Genomic DNA, 21,913 nt, shown 5'->3' with positions numbered 1-21,913 from the left:
CATAGCTAATGCCCTCCATACCAGGCAACATTCTGGTAAATCTCTTCTGCACCCTCTCTAAAGCCTCCACATCCTTCTGGTAGTGTGGCGACCAGAATTGAACACTATACTCCAAGTGTGGCCTAACTAAGGTTCTATACAGCTGCAACATGACTTGCCAATTCTTATACTCAATGCCCCGGCCAATGAAGGCAAGCATGCCGTATGCCTTCTTGACTACCTTCTCCACCTGTGTTGCCCCTTTCAATGACCTGTGGACCTGTACTCCTAGATCTCTTTGACTTTCAATACTCGTGAGGGTTCTACCATTCACTGTCTCTTCCCTACCTGCATTAGACCTTCCAAAATGCATTACCTCACATTTGTCCGGATTAAACTCCATCTGCCATCTTTCCGCCCAAGTCTCCAAACAATCTAAATCCTGCTGTATCCTCTGACAGTCCTCATCGCTATCCGCAATTCCACCAACCTTTGTGTCGTCTGCAAACTTACTAATCAGACCAGTTACATTTTCCTCCAAATCATTTATATATACTGCGAACAGCAAAGGTCCCAGCACTGATCCCTGTGGAACACCACTGGTCACAGCCCTCCAATTAGAAAAGCATCCTTCCATTGCTACTCTCTGCCTTCTATGACCTAGCCAGTTCTGTATCCACCTTGCCAGCTCACCCCTGATCCCGTGTGACTTCACCTTTTGTACTAGTCTACCATGAGGGACCTTGTCAAAGGCCTTACTGAAGTCCATATAGACAACATCCACTGCCCTACCTGCATCAATCATCTTAGTGACCTCCTCGAAAAACTCTATCAAGTTAGTGAGACACGACCTCCCCTTCACAAAACCATGCTGCCTCTCACTAATACGTCCATTTGCTTCCAAATGGGAGTAGATCCTGTCTCGAAGAATTCTCTCCAGTAATTTCCCTACCACTGAAGTAAGGCTCACCGGCCTGTAGTTCCCTGGATTATCCTTGCTACCCTTCTTAAACAGAGGAACAACATTGGCTATTCTCCAGTCCTCCGGGACATCACCTGAAGACGGTGAGGATCCAAAGATTTCTGTCAAGGCCTCAGCAATTTCCTCTCCAGCCTCCTTCAGTATTCTGGGGTATTATCTACCTTAATATTTTTTAAGACACCCAACACCTCGTCTTTTTGGATCTTAATGTGACCCAGGCTATCTACACACCCTTCTCCAGACTCAACATCAACCAATTCCTTCTCTTTGGTGAATACTGATGCAAAGTATTCATTTAGTACCTCGCCCATTTCCTCTGGCTCCACACATAGATTCCCTTGCCTATCCTTCAGTGGGCCAACCCTTTCCCTGGCTACCCTCTTGCTTTTTATGTACATGTAAAAAGCCTTGGGATTTTCCTTAACCATATTTGCCAATGACTTTTCGTGACCCCTTCTAGCCCTCCTGACTCCTTGCTTAAGTTCCTTCCTACTTTCCTTATATTCCACACAGGTTTCGTCTGTTCCCAGCCTTTTTAGCCCTGACAAATGCCTCCTTTTTCTTTTTGACAAGGCCTACAATATCTCTCGTTATCCAAGGTTCCCGAAAATTGCCGTATTTATCCTTCTTCCTCACAGGAACATGCCGGTCCTGAATTCCTTTCAACTGACACTTGAAAGCCTCCCACATGTCAGATATTGATTTGCCCTCAAACATCCGCCCCCAATCTAGGTTCTTCAGTTCCCGCCTAATATTGTTATAATTAGCCTTCCCCCAATTTAGCACATTCATCCTAGGACCACTCTTATCCTTGTCCACCAGCACTTTAAAACTTACTGAATTGTGGTCACTGTTCCCGAAATGCTCCCCTACTGAAACATCTACCACCTGGCCGGGCTCATTCCCCAATACCAGGTCCAGTACCGCCCCTTCCCTAGTTGGACTGTCCACATATTGTTTTAAGAAGCCCTCCTGGATGCTCCTTACAAACTCCGCCCCGTCTAAGCCCCTGGCACCAAGTGAGTCCCAGTCAATATTGGGGAAGTTGAAGTCTCCCATCACCACAACCCTGTTGTTTTTACTCTTTTCCAAAATCTGTCTACCTATCTGCTCCTCTATCTCCCGCTGGCTGTTGGGAGGCCTGTAGTAAACCCCCAACATTGTGACTGCAACCTTCTTATTCCTGATCTCTACCCATATAGCCTCACTGCCCTCTGAGGTGTCCTTCCGCAGTACAGCTGTGATATTCTCCCTAACCAGTAGCGCAACTCCGCCACCCCTTTTACATCCCCCTCTATCCTGCCTGAAACATCTAAATCCTGGAACGTTTAGCTGCCAATCCTGCCCTTCCCTCAACCAGGTCTCTGTAATGGCAACAACATCATAGTTCCAAGTACTAATCCAAGCTCTAAGTTCATCTGCCTTACCCGTAATACTTCTTGCATTAAAACATATGCACTTCAGGCCACCAGACCCGCTGTGTTCAGCAACTTCTCCCTGTCTGCTCTGCCTCAGAGCCCCACTGTCCCTGTTCCCTAGTTCTCCCTCAATGCTCTCACCTTCTGACCTATTGCTCCCGTGCCCACCCCCCTGCCATACTAGTTTAATCGGGAGTAGTTGCAAGGAATAATATAGATGCATTGAAGGGGAAGCTAAACAAGCATATGAGGGAGCAGGTAAAAGAGGGTTACATTGATAGATTTAAATGAGAAAAGATGGGAGGAGGCTCAAGCATTAACATCATCATTGCCTGGTTAGGCCAAATGGCTTGCTTCTGTGCCATATACTCTATGGACCTTTCGGTATTATGGAGAAGTAGGCATGTGCGGCTGTATGGTCTACTGCTCCTATTTCTTATGATGTGGCGATGCTGGCATTGGACTGGGGTGGGCACAGTAAGAAGTCTTACAACACTAGGTTAAAGTCCAACAGGTTTGTTTGGAATCACTAGCTTTCGGAGTGTAGCTCCTTCATCAGGTGACTGCGCTCCGAAAGCTATTATTTCCAAACAAACCTGTTGGACGTTAACTTGGTGTTGTAAGACTTTTAAACTATTTCTTATATTCTTAGCTGCCTAACTAATGGCATGGCGAGGGCACTGTGCAGTACATGGACTGCAACAGTTCAAGAAGATGGCTCGTCACCACCTTCTTAAGTTAATTGGGGATGGGCAATAAATACTGACCTTGCTAGCATTGCTCACATTGCACAAACAAATTAAAACAAGCCTGCAAGACTGGTGAAATGGACTGGTGGCAAAAAGGGAGACTTAGAAGCAAAAATTAAGAGTTAATGGCAAATTACATGTCCATACAAAACATTGTGTACCTTAAATGGGATTGTATGCAAGTTTATTGTGTTTCATGTTTTTAAACTCAATTAAGAACTGTATTAACAATAAAAAACAAAGAATAGGATTTTTAAAAATTGAGTTAATAATACTGCTCAATGTAAATGATCTAAAACAGTAGAAATGTAGAACAGAATTGGTTCATAAAAAGAGTGATTATGATATATTGCTAAAGCTTGGCTTTGTGAAATGTTGAGCGTATTTTTTATTCTGTTAAAATATGAATTGTTTGTGCAGGCAGCTTCCCTTAAAGATAAATGGGGTCTAGGCTATAAGCCCAGCTACAGCAGATCAAAAAGTATCTCAGCCTCTGGAAGACCACCTGTAAGAAGACTGGAAAGGACAAGGTGAAATACTTTTACTGTTAAAATTACTGTTTTTACACCTTTATGACATTAAGAAGGAGTCTGAATTTTATGTAGCAACTTGTATCCGATCCAGTGAATGATATTTTGCAGTGCACTCGCTGTTGTTATGTAGGCAAGCAGAACAGCAGTTTTTTATTTTTAATTATGATGGTGAGCGGATCCAATGTTCAGACAATCAATAATAGAACAGTGTTCAATAAGTAGGTAAGCGCAACAATCCCAAGTGCAGCTCCGGTGAACAGAGCTTGCCTAGCTTGGCTCATTGACTTGCCTGACAGGCAATTGCCTGATTCCCATCTTGCAACCTTCTGTCTCCAAAACCTCAGGGGGAGCTTGAACTCCTTCCAAGTTATAATAATAATATAATAATAATAATTGCTTATTGTCGCAAGTAGGCTTCAATGAAGTTACTGTGAAAAGCCCCTAGTTGCCACATTTCGGCGCCTATTCGGGGAGGCCGGTACGGGAATTGAACCCACGCTGCTGGCCTTGTTCTGCCTTACAAGTCAGCTGTTTAGCCAACTGTGGTAAACCAGCCCCTGCAAGGCACACATTCACAGATCTGTGTGTGTGCTATGGCAGGGCAGGGGTGAGGGGGGTGATGGAATTCTCTCAATTTAGCTAGAATCTGGAAACTAGCAAACATGCCTCAAATGGATGGGTTAAAAAGGGGAGGGGCCGCAGCAGGTATGAAAACCTGGGCATTTCAGCAATCTGAAGAAAATTGTCAGGACACTTGGTGAGACATCCAGACTGTCCCTGTCAAACTGGGATATCTGGCCACCATAGCTCTTAGCGTCATATAGCAGAGCCATATGCACGTGGAGATTTCGGCCTGATTCCAATTTGAAATATTCTTTGTTTAAAATGGAAAAGTCAATCGTATGTAAGCATGTCTAGTCATGATTTTGTGGTGAATTAATGCACACATTGATTTATGTGACGTAATTCTAATTGTTTCAAATTTCAAATTATTTTCAGTTAGAGTATGTAATCTATTTATTTGCTACATTGTGCTCATTGATGTTATGTTCACATGAGTTTTCATTTAGTTCTAGAGTTGGTGAGGCAGAAGACCCTATTGAAGTCCAAACTCCAGAACCACCTATATCTGGAACAGGGCCAAGAGTGACTTTTAAAGTACAGGACACGGTAAGGGTCTTGTCAAGATTAACCAGTAGATGCGATACAAAATTATAAGGTGCCTTTGAGCAATATGCAGTATGGGTGGGAACAATACAATGATATGGGCTGAAAGTCCTCAACAAAATAATCATTCATACATGAATCAAGTAGGTTTGAAGAAATAAATGGTCTTTCCCTGGATTTTATTATATTCTAGTAGAGAAATTGCTATCAATTTTCTAGATGTTTCCAAGGAAGTGAGGAAAAATGCACAACGTAACTTTTTTTAGTTTGTTCTGGCCTTGAAACTATTACCCCAAAAATTAATATAATTTAACCGCATGTTAAAATCTTTCACTTTTTTTGTTTTTGCTGCAGAAAATAAACACTATTGCAGGTTGTGTGTATTTATTTTATAAAAGCACCAATCGAGGGCAGCACAGTGGTTAGCACTGGGACTATGGCGCTGAGGACCTGGGTTCGAATCCCAGCCCTCGGTCACTGTCCGTGTGGAGTTTGCATATTCTCCCCGTGTCTGCGTGGGTTTCACCCCCACAACCCAAAGATGTATAGGTTAGGTGGATTGGCCATGCTAAATTGCCCCTTAATTGGAAAAAAGTAATTGGGTACTTTAAATTTATAGAAAAAAAAGAAAAAGATAAAAGCACCTATCATCAGAGGTCCATTTAAACTTAATTTGCACTGATAAACTTGCACATAACTAGAACATTGCTGGTATTTCAATGTGAATGGTTCAACGGTTTAGTTAACTTGCATGTGTATTTAAGAAAATATGAACACCCAGCTCAGTAAAGAAAATGTGTACACTGCGTTTGCTGAAATTTGCTTGTTGGCATCCCAACAGTAGAAAAACGTTTGCCATCACGTCATAGACTGGTGACTCCATTTGAGGTGAACTGCAGATGTAGAAGAAACGTAGAGGTCTACAGCACAAAAGAGGCTCCTTGGCCCATCAGGTCGATGCCGACCATCAAGCACCTACCTATTCTAATCCTATTTTCCAGCACTTGGTCCGTAGGCTTGGATACGATGGCTTTTCAAGTGCTGATCTAAATACTTCTTAAAAGTTGGAAGGATTCCCACCTCTACCACACTTTCAGACAGTGAGTTCCAGATTCCAACCCCCGGTGTGAAAAAGAGTTTCCTCACAATAATTTGGTTTTACTTGACCTAGACATGGAATTAAATGTTGCATAATCACACGAGTGGCAAGGTAGCACAGTGGTTAGCACTGTTTCTTCACAGCGCTAGGGACCCAGATTCGATTCCTGGCTTGGGTCACTGTCTGTGCGGAGTCTTCTCCTGCATGGGTTTCCTCCAGGTGCTCCGGTTTCCTTCCACAAGTCCCGAAAGACATACTTGTGAGATGAATTAGACATTCCGAATTCTCCCTCACTGTACCCGAACAGGAGCCGGTATGTGGCGCCTAGGGGATTTTCACAGTAACTTCATTGCAGTGTTAATGTAAGCCTACTTGTGACATTACTAAAGATTATAATGATTATAATTATAAGTTTAAACTAGTTTTAATGTTCTTCTGGAATTGGATCAAGGTTTTAATTTTGAACAGAATAAACTTGCATTATCTTATCATAATGAAACTTCAGCAATACTATAGGATGTCAACTAATTAATATTGCAAATTTAATTTAATTTAAGGCTTACAAAATTATATTCATTTTTATTACTGAAAACTGCTGTTAAAAAATTAGGTTGAAGGCTCTCCTTGTTTACATTCACTCTCTTTCCCTGCCTTCCTGCACCCCATTCCCATTCCCCACTCTAACTCTAATTGTCCTAGGAATGAAATATGTTTGGCTACCTACCATTGAATTTCCAATACTCCATAAGAATGCAGCATTGATTGCCCAGTAAATAGGGCAGGTGATGTTCTGATGCTCAGAAACTAGTGTTTAATTGTCTGATTTTATTTTGCACAAAATTGCAGTAAATGGGCAGCTACAGTAAGTATAGCACTTTATAGTTTCCTGGAGCAATACATGGTGGAACTGACTAAAACTATTTTAGATTTACTGTTATGCAGTGGGACAGGATTAATTTATAAACACATAGTAAAAGATCCACTGAGAAAAAGAGATTGGGTTGGGACTTACAGCATGCCATGGTCCCTACTACCCTCCCTACACTCCCCAGCTAAAATCCTAGGCAAAGTGACCTAGGCAAAGGTCATTACTAGACCAGAGCCAGGGTTTCTGCCCCTCAAGAGTTGCTGGCCGATCAGAGGTTGGAATCTATTCAGTACAGGCATTACTATTGGGGGTAATGGCCATTGCTGGTACTGCATTTGGATGACGAGGAAGTGAGCTGCACTGGATCAAGTTTCAAGTGTTTAGAGGTCTCGACAGGTGACAAGCTGGCAGGCCCTAGCAAGGGATGTGGGGACCGGAGTTTGAGAGACCATGGGGGTTGAGAACCTGAAGGGGGCAGGTTGGGGGAGCTCTCCAGTGGGCCTCATGGGCCAATTAAGGATGGTCCTGCCCCCGCCCTTCCCTGAATGGACTGACTGTTTGGCATGGGTCTCTCCTGCTGCTGGCTAAATTCCAGCAATTGTGACATAATGCACTGAAATGGGTAAATTGCTGTTAGGGATGGTGTATAGGCAGTTGGATTTAATTGCACCACTGCCTTCATACACACTGGTTTGGTAGCATAAAATCTAGCCCATCATCAGGAAGTAGAGTTCCATATTAAATTTGAAAGTTCAGTTCTGATGCCATACTATAGGAAATATGTGATTACACTAGAAAGGGTACAGGGAGATTCACTGGGATGTTGCCTGGGCTGGAGCATTTTAGCTATGAATAGAGGCTCTTCGGTAGGGATTGTTCTCCTTAGGCTGTGGGGGGGCCTGATTAAAGTGTATAAAATTATGAAGGGCATATAGATACATTTTCCCCCTTAGTTGAAGGGTCAATAACCAGGGGCCATCGATTTAAGGTAATGGGCAGGAGATTTAGAGGGGATTTGAGGAAAAACCTTTTTCACCCAGAGGGTGGTGGAAATATGCGGGAACCCACATAACAGTTCAGGATTTAGATGAGCCCTTGAAATGCCATAGCATACAAAGCTGTGATCCAAGCGCTGGAAAATGGGATTAGAATACATAGGTGCTTGATGGCCGGCACAGACGTGATGGGCCAAAAGGCCTCTTTCTGTGCTGTAAAACTCTGACTCTAGGAAAGTAATACATCCCAGTCCTAAACAAGCATCTTAAAACTTAAATAAAGCTAATTATGTAGGTATGAAGAGAGAGTTGACTAAGGTTAATTGGGTAAATAGATTAAAAATGTGGTGAGAACTAAACAGTAGACATGTAAATAAAGATTAAAAATATATTACATTAAAAATCAAAATCTCAGCAAGAAAGATCCAACAATGGCTGACTGAGGAATTTAAGGATAGCATTAGATTAAAAGAAGAGGTTTATAATGTGGCAAGGAATATTGATAAGCCTGAGGATTGGGAGTGTATTAGGAACCAGAAATGACAACCAAGAAGTTGATTTTAAAAAAAGACAATGTGAGTAAACTAGCCAGGAATATAAAAATCCATTGTAAGGGTTTTTACAAGTATGTAACAAGGAGAGTAGCCAAAGTAAAAGTTGGTCTCCTAGAGGCTGAGATGGGAGAAGTTATCATAGGGAATAAAGAAAGGGTAGAGACCCATTGATAATTTTGTGACTGTCTTCAGAGTAGGAAGCATAAATTATATACCAGAGACAGAGTATAACAGACTTTCAAAAGAGCGAGAAACTTCAGCTAATTATTATCAGCAGACAAAAACTATCGTAGAAATTTACAGGCAAATCCAACACACCTGATGGCCTAAACCTAGGTTCTAAATGAGGTAGCTGCAGAGACAGTCAATGTACTGGTTATGATTTTCCAAAGTTCCCTAGATTCTAAATCAGTCCCAGCAAATTTGAAATTAGAAAATGTAACACCGCTATTAAAAAAGAAGAGAAAACAGTAGTGATGGGATGGGGTGGGGGGGATAGAAGAGAGAGTTGTTGAGTGGGGAGGGGAATATTTTTTACCCCAAGAATGTTCTAGCAATGACACCTTGGGGTTCAAACCTCTGAACCACAGTCCATGCACATATCATTAGGCCACAAAACCAGTTACTGAGCTGTTTTGCACCAGTCTCCAGTGGTCTTTATTGCCTCAGAGCTCGCGATTCTATTCACTCAGTGGAGTCGTGACCCATGATGTAGGTAGCACAGTGGTTAGCACAGTTGCTTTACAGCTCCAGGGTCGCAGGTTCGATTCCCGGCTTGGGTCACTGCCTGTGTGGAGTCTGTACGTTCTCCCCGAGTCCGTGGGTTTCCTCCGGATGCTCCGTTTCCTCCCACAGTCCAAAAATGTGAGATTAGGTGGATTGGCTTTGCTAAATTGCCCTTAGTGTACAAAAAGTTTGGTTAGGTGGGGTTACGGGAATAGGCTAGAGGTGTGGGGATAGGGTGCAGGTGTGGGCTTGGGTAGGCTGCTCTTTCCAAGGGTAGGTGCAGACTCGATGGGCCAAATGGCCTCCTTCTGCACTGTAAATTCTATGATTTGGGAACCCGTGGGATAGACACTGGGAGGTTGCATCCTATGGCTGGAGAATCTAGAACATGAACATGGTCTCAGGATAAGGGGTTGATCATTCATGACTGAGAAGAGGAAACATTTCTTCACCGATAGAGTTCTGTAGTCTTTGGAATTCTGTACTCCGGTAGATTGTAGGTGCTCCATTTTTGAATATATTTAAGGTTGGGTTAGACAGACATGTCTATGGGATCAGGCGTAAATGTGAAGTTAAGGCTGATAATCAGCCAAGATTGTATTGAGTAATAGGAAGGGCTCCATCAAACTCTTACGGTGCAGAAGGAAGCCATTCGGCCCATCGATTCTGCAGCGACCGTACGAAAGAACACTCTACCCGGGTCCACTCCCCTGCCATCCCCACCCTATCCTCATAACGCCACCTAATCTGTACATCCTTGGACACTAAAGGGCAATTTAAAATGGCCAATCCACCTAATCTGCATATTTTTGGACCGTGGGAGGAAATCTGAGTACTCAGAGGAAACCCAAACAGACACACGGAGAACGTGCATACTCCACATAGACAGTCACCCAAGTCCGGAATCGAACCCGGGTTCCTGGTGCTGTGAAGCAGCAGTGCTAACCATTGTGCCACCGTGTCACCATATGATCTACTCTTCCTATTTCTTACATTCGTATGTTCTGTGAGATTTTGTGCAGTGTTTTTTTTACATCGGGATTAAACTATATTGGGGGAGATTCAATGCTCATCATTTTGTCCCTATTTTTGAATTACACCCTGAAGTGCTTAATTGGTGATAGAGCTTTCATTCCTCAGCACTGATTTTCGTCAACTTAACAGATGCCTGTATTTTCCCAAAAAGAAAACGTAAAGGTCTGCCTTTCTTTGAGCTTTCAGGTGTTGTGAAGTAATTTCTAAATGTGAAAATGACAGCATAACTAAGACAGTTAGACTATATTAACTCCAATTGTATAGCCAAATGGAGGGAGCTACTGTAGTGATATGCATCACTGTATATACACAAGGGGTTAATGTAAATACACTACAACCTAGTAACCACTACAGGGAGCACCAGAGATGTATATATACATAGACAAACAGGAAGTCAGGACACTTCGCAGGAACGGCAGCTGGTGAGCAGGACACAGACAGGCAGCTCAGATGTAACATAGTTAAAGTGCTGGAGAGAGAACGAACTCACAAAAATAAAGCATCTACTTCAACTGTAAGACTTCAGAACGCTTACTAGAAGGTTACACAAGATGCAGACCAAGCAAGATTGAAAACAGAAGAAAATTCGTACGTGGGGAGACTTCGCTGAGTCGATGAAACTCGAAACTCCACCGCAGCTGAAAACAACCGGTAATTTAAGTCCTAGATGGAGGATTTTTAAACAAACGTTTGAACTATATATCGTAGCTAATGAGTTGAGCATGGCTTCAGAAGAAATGAAAATAGCAGGACATGAAGCTAGAGAAATCTATAACTGCTTTAATTACTTGAAAGGTGAAGACAACCCCAAATTAGAAGTAATACTTTAAAAATTTGAAGCCAGTAACAATGCTGCTTTAAGACATTCAATGCTCGGAGAACATATTTCACAGGGAATGAGTGATGTGAAATACAAACAATCATTATCAGAAAGGTTTAACGCTGGAAATCGCAATTGAAAAGTGCAGATCGCAAGAGAAAAATAACTTTAAGTTTTTAACAAGAAAAAACGGCGAAAAAGTTCTTTTCCGCAGATCTAAAGAAGTTAAAATGGCATCTGAGCAAATTTTAAACTGCCCAGGGAACAAAAGATGCAAACATGAGTCTGCGCATGCGCAGGAAACCGTAGCCGCGTATGCGTAGTTGGAAACAGCCGTTTTGGAAGCTGATCGTTCTGCACATGCACAATTGAAAAAATAAGTTTTGGGTGCAGATCGTTCTGAAGATCGAACACCGTTCGATGATGGAACTGCGCATGCGCAGATCACGCATGCGCAGTTGGACAAAAAGAGCGCACAATTTGAAGAGGGATCTGCGCATGCGCAATCCGTGCACGCGCAGTTTACGAAAAAGCGCACAGTGAAGAGAAATCGATTCGTGCATGCGCAATCGATTCCTACGCTTTACGTCACGAGCGTCATGACATCAGATGACTCAGACCACGCCCACTTAAAGCAACACTGCCCAAAAATTAAAAATAAGAATTTTAAAGGCACAAAACCAACAAATTGAACCTCAAAAGGCACAACAATGCCTGAACATCTACCAGCAGTTGAACATAACTTTCGCAGCACCCTGGAACAAGCAGTTTGCACCACCCAAAGTGAAGAGCACAATGACAAATCCGAAACCAAAGAAGATGATTTGTTCATTGAACATGAAGAGGACAAAAACACAGCCGAAACAAAAAAAAAGATTTGTTTCGCGAAAAATACTACTCAGACATGGCTGAGTTATTCGGATATGATGATCATAAAAGCATCAGCGCCACGGTTGAAAAGCTCAACACGACTTGACTCATGGTAGATGAATCCAATACCATGATGCAATGGCAGATCGTCAACACATTGGATGACAGCAACCTGTCACATACCCAAGAGGAAAACGACGCCACACAGCCAGTACTGAACAACTCCGTTGAGAGAGCACAGATCGACTCCACAGAGAGAACACTGCACAACTCCACACAGAGAGCGATGAAAGACTCCACTCAGAGAGCGACGCAAGCCTCCACAGAGAGCTCTTAAAGACTCCAGAGCGAAGTCCATGCATGAACAAGATCATGAAGGTCTATCAACCTTATCTGAGCCACCAGAAACAGACTATGAAAGTCTACCAAGCTCACATAATCAACAAGAAGACAATGTAAGTCTACCCATTGTATGTGAGACAAGTGACGAAGAAATCACAATTTCCATACAAGATGTGCAAGATCACAGCGAGACTGACAGATCTCAGCTCGTCTGTACAAAAGAACTTGGACAATCAAAGCACAACCACTCATGAGTCTAGTGAGACCGCATCAATTGAAACCTCATCTACTCTTAACTACCCACAAGAAAATGAAATCCTGAAGATTTTGACTCCAGAAGAGGAGCACCAAGAAACCAAAGATGATTCAAATTAACCAGAAATGACTCCAGAAGAGGAGCACCAAGGAAGCAAATAAGAGGAATCAAATCCACCACGAATGACTGATGTCAGCAAGATCAATGCAACATCAGATCATTCTCACAATCCTCACGAAGAAACGCGCAATGAAACATCAGATACCACAAAGGACACTGACACCAATAAATTTATGAATCTCTCAAATTATCCACACAGAACAGTCATTGAGCGCAACAAGAACAGCAAAAACCACAAGAAGCACAACAGAAACAAGAACAACAACAGCAACAACAAGAACAACAACAAAAACTACAAGCACAACAACAAAAACTACAAGAACAACAAAAACAACAAGAAGCATAACAAAGACAACAAGCATGACAACAACCAACAACAAAAACAGAAATAACAAGCATGCCAAAAACAACAACAAGTACAACAACGAAAACAAAAAGACAGAAACGACAGAAACAACAACAATGAAACAATGACCTGTACAACATGGTACAACTCTGCACATGAAGGACAATGCCACAGCACACTCCAAAACAATGACAAGAGTACAAACATACCATGGCATGACAACGAATCTCACAAATTCACATTTGCTCCGGAACAAACAAGCACACCAGCTTTCAGGGCAGATGACACACTAAATTGATACAACAAGCACAGAAAAAAGTCCACATCAGTCAACATCAGTGGTTGATTTGTTGCTAACTTAGAAACAAGAACACTGATGACATTCACAAGGAAATTACAATATCAATATCACCACGTCAACAACAGAAAAGAAAACTCAACCGAACAAATTCATAAAGTTTGGGCTCATAATTTTTTAAAAATAAGACTGGACTCAGAAATATTAATTGTTTTTGTATAATCAGCAATATCATCACAACCTGTACATATCATTTATCTACCTGTTTTTTCCAATTTTCTTTAACAAAGTAGAGAAAATATGTAAAAATAGAAAGGGGGATGTAGTTATATACACTAGGGGTTAATGTAAATACACTACAACTAAGTAACCACTAGAGGGAGCACCAGAGATGTATATATACATAGACCAACAGGAAGTCAGGACACTCTGCACAGGAACGGCAGCTAGTGAGCAGGACTCAGACAGGCAGCGCAGATGTAACATAGTATAAGTGCTGGAGAGAGAACAAACTCATACAAATAAAGCATCTACTTCAACTGTAAGACTACGAGCTTTATTGAGACACAAGGAATAATACAGCTACCTCCAAGAATGCAATGTAAATGCATTCCCATGTTAAACCATGTTTGAGGTTGCCGGGCAACCCACTAGATGTTTTAAAGAACGCATCTCTTTGATTGTGCTTTTGATCCAGTGCCTGAATTTCTTGGGAACCTTTTTCTCATTGTTGAAAATCTTCGAGCATTCTAGTGAAATACGACAAATATAAATTCCTGTACAAGTACCAAGTTTGTAATATATCTAAATGATCTGGAGGAAATTGTAGAAGGTCTGAATAGCAAGTTTGCAGATGACACTAAGATAGGTGGAGTTGCAGATAGTGAAGGGGACTGGCAGAAAATACAGCAGAATATAGATAGATTGGAGAGTGGGCAGAGAAATGGCAGGTGGAGTTCAATTCCGACAAATGTGACGTGATGTTTTTTTGGAAGATCAAATTCGGGTATGAATTTTACAGTAAATGGCAGAACCCTTAGGAGCATTGACATACAGAGGGATCTGGGCGTTCAGGTCAATAGTTCCATGAAAGTGGCAATGCAGGTGGATAAAGTGGTCAAGAAGGCATGCGGCATGCTTGCCTTCATCGGCTGGGCATTGAGTTCAAGAGTTGTCAGCTCATGTTACAGTTATATAAAACTTTAGTTGGACCACATTTGGAATATTGTGTGCATTTCTGGCCGCCACTCTACCAGAAGGACGTGGCTGCTTTGGAGAGAGTGCAAAGAAGGTTTACGAGGATGTTGCCTAGTTTGGAGGCTGTTAGCTATGAGGAGTGGTTGAATAAACTTGGATTGTTTTCGTTGGAAAGAGGAGGCTGAGGGGAGACCCGATTGAGGTCTACAAAATTACGAGGGGTATAGACAGGGTGAATAGTCAAAAGCTTTATGCAAGGGTTGAAGATTCAATTACAAGAAGGCACGGTTAAAGTTTAGGGGGGATGTGTGGGGAATGTTTTTCACGTAGAGGATGGTGGGTTCCTGGAACACGTTGTCAGTAGAGGTGGTGGAGGTAGCACAATAGCAATATTTAAAATATATCTTGATAGACACATGAATGGGCGGGGAATGGAGGAATACAGATAATTTGGCCAATAAGTGGTAGGTGTAAATGAGGAATCTGGATCAGCACAGGCTTGGTGGGCTGAAGGATCTGTTCATCTGCTTTAATGTTCTTTGTACCAATCGTGATAGAGCCTCGGAGAGTCTCTGGAATTTCTTTAGAGATTAGACTTTTAGGTTAACTTCCCCTTCTGTTTGCTAATGAACATTATTATTGGAGTTTTATTTTTATTTTCTGATTTTGCAAAAGTTTAGCACAACACCTCTTTCATTCTGCTATTATCTGGGAGCTGTGGCCATGCTGTTGAGGAAGGTGAAATTTTAAGATTTTAAGAGTAATAACGTGTCATGTATTAATGCCAGGATAACTAGTTGGACAGCCCAGAAAAAAAAATTTCACTATGTTGGTAAGATTGAGGGAGAAGACAAGTCATTTTGTTCAAAGTTCGCCCCTACTTTATAAATTAAAAAGACTAGTCATTCCCTGAGCTGCTGGTTTTGGAATAACAGCAGTTTAATTTCCTGGATGGAGATCCTTGAGTCAGATCTCCTTGTCAGTTTAGATGTTCCGATCATACCATCAATACATCCAGAGCAACTATAGATTACACTTTGGATAATTCGAGTTGTGGGATCCCAGGAAAACATATTACTCGATTTTGTTTAATCTAAACTAAATATTGTTTCCCACTCCTGTTGTAATTGTTCTTGCCATTCTTCCCCCCAGATTCCTTTAATTTGCTATGTCACACCATGAACATTGTCCTAATGAAAGAAATATACTTTGACCATATTTTGGGCCTCTGCTGCTTTACAATGAGAGATCTAAGAGGTGTAAATGTGCATATTAGATTTGCTCACCCTTCAATATTTTTCTTCACAAGGAAACTATTGCCCTTGTATATCTCTTCCAGTAATTTGACTAAAATCAGAAGTTTATCAGATCGATCTCAGTAAATAAATCATACTGCTGCATGTCTGTTCATACACTGGCTGCTCCTGCAGAAATCCCGAGAAATTGCCTTTCACACTTTGGTAATCAGATATTTAAAAAATGTCTCGATTAGTTCCTAGGATATTTTTTGGATGTTTATTATGGGGTATAACAGCTGTTAATACAATATTCCAAATGAAAATGTCAGCAAGTATTAGCTGTCTCCACAGCATCTTTGAAAATAAGCATTTACTTTTTGTCATAAAACAGCTGCATAATGTAAGTGTAGACTCAAACTAAAGGAAGGTGTAAATTGAAGTATGGAACATTTCTATTTTCAGACTATTTCCTGCTATTTGCTTTTATTTATGTTGGAAAAGGGTTCTCAAAGGGTTGGTGCAAGATTTTAAAAGTTAATTTGATTAAATAATTTAGTTATTGCATTGATATAATTAATTTTCTCTCGTTTGCACCATTTGCAAGCAGACAACTGGTTCTCGGGTCTCACCCAATTTTGTTAATTGTCTGCAAGGAGGTGCACAAGAGCAAGCTGGAAATAACTGTGACTGAAGACTGCACTTTGCTCGGCATGAGAATGTTGCAATAGATTTGCGATTAACAGCCTTGTATATGACTGCAGTTGCAAACTCACATCCCACCATCTGCATCATGTTGATGATCTGACAATATGACCTATTTTAAACATTTGTTTGTTATACATTGGCAAAATAAGTTTGGAATAATGGCAACCACATTTTAGCAAGTGGTTATCATTGGTTGAAGCTATTAGTGAAACAAGTTATGAATATAGAGATAAGTCATGGGGATACCTATAGTTTTACGGTAATATAAAAAACCTTTACATTATTGCATCTTTATCATCACAAGGACTTCTGTTAATGTAGCGGGTACAATTTTGTATTTGTGTTATAATCATGTAATGGGAGTGTTGCTTCTTGTAAGTTATATAATTAAATTTTCCTTTTTACTTCATTAAAGCTGAATGATACAGCTTTGGGCCTTACAAAGCAATCCAGCACACCAAAGGAAGGGTATTTTCAGGTACTGGTTAAAAGTCTGTTCTGCAACAAAATGAATTGCTTCATGGGGAAATCATCTTGATAATCTATCAACTTTAAGCTATGCAAGTTCAGCTTAAAAGCATTTATGATGTGTGATTTTTTTTCAAGTTTTTACATTGAATATAACAGGTTGTTTACTGGATCATCAAACTGCTTTTGCATTACAACAAATATAATCTAGCATGTCACTGAAAAACATTCTATAGTGCTTGTGCGAAAAAAACGGTCAAACAGCATCATTAAATAATAGTTAAAATGTGGTTACAATGGCTTCATTTTAACTGTGCAAATGAGATTATGATTTTAGAGATGCATTGACAGGATCACCTCGTTTAAAAATGAAATTTATTCATGCTTCATAAATGCTCACGAACTTGCATGACACATGCTTATGAACTAACCCATACAATTTCTTTGAACTACAGGCAATTTTAATTAGCACCGAATTTGCTTCATTTAATCTTAAGCTCCATATTGATCTGGGGCGAAGGCAACATTTTTGACTGGCTTTATAATCAAAGTTGGGAGCCATAGGTACTATAACATTAAAAAATGTACTAACTATATGCTTTGCTTTCATTGTACACTAATGTTATTTTTCATGTATTATTGTCTGAGTGGACAGACCAGACAGATATTTAATGTACGAAATGTGATCCTGGCCTTCCATTGGAGCCAGAATCCGATGTATATGCTTTGTGATGGACGTGGGATTTCTGCATTAGCCTCAATGTGTCAGACAGGAAGAAAATAAGATGGGGAATTTGCACTGATTGGTCCTTGCTGGAAAGTGGTTATGAGTGAATGTCAGATGAGGACAAGATCTACAGATCTACTGATCTACTGACTTAGCTGGCAGACATGATCAGCAAGATGCAAAGATAGTTGTTTAAGCACATACACTATGTTGATTTGACTATCAGGAGGGTAACCATTATACATTGAATTGTACCCCAATATATAACCCTCTTCACAAGAGGAAGGAGGAAAACTTTGCTTATTTTAAGATGAAATTTGATCAATGCAATGATCCCCAGTTTTCACTCAGTTCAGAGCACCTTATAAACATAATAAGCAAAATATTTTTGTTTTTCTTTTTCAGCATTTAACTGTTATAGAAAGGCTAATGAGATCACCATGGAAAAGAGAGAACTTTTAATTCTTTCCCTCTTGTTGGTAACACTCCTGTTGCTGCCAGAATGTGCGAGAAAAAGTTGTCACTGTAGAGAGATTCTTTATTCAACACCAGTGAAATCCTAATGAAATCATAAACTCTTGAATAACAGTCCCAGTTTCTCTGTCTCCACATCATTGAAGTCCTTCAGCACTGGGACTATTCTAGGAACTCTCTTTTGTCTCCTCTCTAAGGGCTTGGCATTCTTCCTAAATAGTGGTCCCCAGAATTGGCCTTAATGGAGTATTAGCATTGTTTTTAAATATATCAGAAAAACTAGTGATTCCAATATTATTACCCTCTGGGGGTCCACTGCACATTTCCCTTCAATTTCAGAAATTACTGTGCTATTATTCTCTCCTTTCTGTCGTTAGCAAATGTCATTTCCATGCAGATACTGTCCTTTTAATCCCATAAATGTAATTTTTTCTAACCGCATTATGTGGTACTTTATCAAATCCCTTTCAAAAGTCCATATACACAACGTCAATCTTACTATTAGCAACCTTCTTTGTTATTTAATCAAAGAACTTAATCTACGTTACCCTAATCCCCCCCCCTGCTGACTATTCATTTTCCGCGAAGAAGTCGATAAATGGTTGCCACCTCTGGGCAAACCCTGACAGTGACCCTCTCAGAGCGAACTTAATTTTCTCCAGATCGAGAAAGTTCGCCATGTCCGATAGCCAGGCCTCCAACTTCGGGGGCTTTGGGTCCCTCCATGCCAGCAGTATTCGTCGCCGGGCTACCAGGGAAGCAAAGGCCAGAACGTCGGCCTCTCTGGACTCCAGGGTCCTCCGAAACCCCCAAAATTGCCATCTCTGGACTCATCACCACCCTTGTTTTCAATACCCGGGACATAACGTCCGTGAATCCCTGAGTACCCCCTGAGTTTTGGACATGCCCAGAACATGCGGACATGGTTCGCTGCTCCTCCTGCACATCTGGCGCACCTGTCCTCCAGTCCAAAGAATTTACTCATCCGGGCCACTGTCATGTGGGCCCGGTGGACGACCTTGAATTGAATCAGGCTGAGCCAAGCGCATGTTGCGGTCGCATTATCTTGGCTCAATGCCTCCGCCCATAAGCCCTCTTCTATCTCACCTCCGAGCTCCTCTTCCCACTTAAGCTTCAGCTCCTCGGTCTGCGTCTCCTCTGCCCCCATAAGTTCTTTATATATATCCAAGACCCCCCCCCCTCCCCCACCCATCCACTGGACACTACGCTGTCCTGAATCCCCCTAAGTGGCAGGTGTGGGAAGGATGGAATCTGTCTGCGTAGAAAGTCCCGCACCTGCAAGTACCTGAAATCATTCCCTCTTGCCAGCCCAAATTTCTCCTCCAGCGCCCTCATGCTCGGGAAGCTCCCCTCTAAGAACAGATCCCCCATCCTTTCAATCCCAGCCTTCCGTCATGCTCGGAACCCACCGTCCATATTCCCCGGGGCAAATCGGTGATTGTCGCAAATTGGGGACCAAACTGATGCTCTCACTTCCTCCACGTGCCTTCTCCATTGGCCCCAGATCCGCAAAACCGCCACCCCTATAGGGCTGGTGGAGTACCATGCCAGCGTGAGCGGCTGGGGCGCTATAACCAGGGCCGCCAAACTGGTGCCCCTGCACAAAGCGGCCTCCATCCGCCCCCAAACCGACCCAGCACCCACCATCCACTTCCTTATCATAGCTATGTTGGCCACTCAGTAGTAATGACTAAAGTTTGGCAGCGCCAGCCCCCCTTCCCCTCGGTTCCTGTCGAGCATCAATCTCCTCACCTGCCCCACACAAATCCCATAATCATTTTATTGACCTTCTTAAAAAAGAACCGCTGAATGAAAATGGGGAGACACTGGAATACGAACAGGAATCTCGGGAGGATCGTCATTTTAACCGTCTGCACTCTCCCTGCTAGTGTCAGTGGGAGCGCTTCCCACCTCCTGAACTCGACCCTCATTTGCTCCACCAACCGAGATAAGTTCAACTTTTGCAACCGGCCCCAGTCGCGCCACCTGCATCCCTAAGTATCTAAAACGTTCCCCATCTAACCTAAACAGCAGCCCCCACAACCGACCCTCCTGGCCCCTCGCCTGGACTGCAAACAACTCACTTTTTGCCATTTTCAGTTTATACCCCGAGAACTGGCCAAATTCCCTCAGGATTCCCATGATTTCATCCATCCCAGCCACTGGACCCGTGATGTATAAGAGCAGATCGTCGGCGTATAACAAAACTCTGTGTTCCAGCCCCCCGTACCAGCCCCTTCCAACCGCTAGAAGCTCTCAGGGCAATTGCCAGCGGCTCAATTGCTAGCGCAAATAGCAGTGGGGAGAAGGGGCACCCCTGCCTTGTCCCTCGGTACAATCTAAAATAATCAGACGTCGTCCTATTCGTCCCTACACTAGCATCCGGAGCCGGATACAGCAGCCTGACCCAGTCGATAAAGCCCTCCCCGAACCCAAATCGTCCCAGCACATCCCATAAATAGTCCCACTCAACCCGGACAAAAGCCTTCTCGGCATCCATTGCCACAACTTCCTCCACCTCCCTACTCTCCGGGGGCATCATGATCACATTCAGCAGCCTTAGGTTGGCCACCAACTGCCTGCCCTTGACAAACCCGGTTTGGCCTTCCACAATAACGTCCGGCACGTAGTCCTCAATCCTAGCAGCCAAGAGCTTGGCCAGTAATTTTGCATCTACATTGAGCAGAGAGATCGGCCTATAGGACCCACATGCCTCCGGGTCTTTGTCCCGTTTCAATATCAGGGAGATGGTGGCCTGTGACATCGTCGGTGGTAAAACCCCTCTGTCTCTTGCCTCATTGAAAACCCTAACCAGCACCTGCCCCCAAATCTCAGAGAACTTTTTATAGAACTCCACCAGGTACCCATCCGGCCCTGAGGCTTTACCCGATTGCATGGCCTTCAAGCCCGCCAATATTTCTTCGGTCCTAATCAGGGCCCCCAGCCCGTCTACCAACCCCCTCCCCACTTTTGGGAAAGTCAGTCCATCCAGAAAACCACAATTTGCCTTTTAAAAGTTTTTACATGTCTTTTCATAAATGCCAACTAATTTTGTCCCAGATTTCCCAAGAACAACACTGGTCAACTGGCTTTTGTTGCCAGATTTACCCCTCTCCCCCTTTTTTTTGAAAGGAGATTTAACCATTTGCATTTCTCAAGACCTCTCCAACGCTCCTATATTTAAGGAGGGTTGGAATTTCTAGCCAGAGCCTCAGCAATTTCATGTTACTTCCCTCCACAACTTGGGGTGTTTCCCACCTGAACCAGGTGAATTCTACTTCAGTTAGGACGCAAAAAATGTATCTCCTACCTTGAATTTCAGTTAAGGCACTAACTTAGTTAAGACATTGGTTATATGGAAATAGTCATAAATGTTTATTGCTCAAATAAACAATCCGTAGAATGTCTTTCCACAGCTTTCCGCAGCTGGAAGAACAAAACTAGGAAATTCAGATGCACTCTACTTATTGATTGGCTATATCTTGGGTCTATATACAGAGGATTCCATTTAATATGCAAGATCATTTCTAAGCTCTAGGAGCAGTTAAATGCATTTAAAAAAAACAAAAACATTTTTTTGATCTGGTGCTTTAGCACAGCAAGTGTTCTGACATTGCAAGAGCACCAATGAGTTTGCAATTCTTCAGTGCCACAATGCCAGTTCCAGTACTACTTTGGTATACTCCTATTTGTATGTGGAGACTTATAAAAGAAATTAGAATCTTACGTTACCTACTGTTGGTTCAGTATTTACACACAAAATCCCCTCCCTTCCTTTCAATTTTCCCTCTGACCTGCTTGGGTGTACTTTTTGTACCACGGGTAATACTTTTACCTTCGTTCTTAATATTGCTTTTTAATGTGAAAGTACTAAAAATGCAGTTGAGAATGAGTTACAAAAAGGTATAGATCTTCTGACATGATCG

The 21,913-nt window shown here is 42.2% G+C and overlaps 1 protein-coding gene across 10 annotated transcripts in view; it reads left to right on the top strand.

The window, feature by feature from the left end:
• The window catches only part of kiaa1109 (KIAA1109 ortholog), a 626,997-nt gene that overhangs the window by 486,811 nt on the left and 118,273 nt on the right, over positions 1-21,913 (top strand). For 7 of the 10 annotated variants that reach the window (XM_072495716.1, XM_072495713.1, XM_072495711.1 and 4 more), the window contains 3 exons: positions 3,549-3,658; positions 4,732-4,831; positions 16,713-16,775. In XM_072495716.1, coding sequence (XP_072351817.1) covers positions 3,549-3,658; positions 4,732-4,831; positions 16,713-16,775 — 273 coding nt within the window. The remainder of the gene's footprint in view (positions 1-3,548; positions 3,659-4,731; positions 4,832-16,712; positions 16,776-21,913) is intronic. The other 3 variants (XM_072495719.1, XM_072495718.1, XM_072495714.1) reach the window with 1 other exon arrangement.

Source organism: Scyliorhinus torazame, chromosome 3, assembly GCF_047496885.1.
Source record: "Scyliorhinus torazame isolate Kashiwa2021f chromosome 3, sScyTor2.1, whole genome shotgun sequence".
Taxonomy (NCBI): domain Eukaryota; kingdom Metazoa; phylum Chordata; class Chondrichthyes; order Carcharhiniformes; family Scyliorhinidae; genus Scyliorhinus; species Scyliorhinus torazame.
This window is presented reverse-complemented; position numbering and strand designations above follow the sequence as displayed.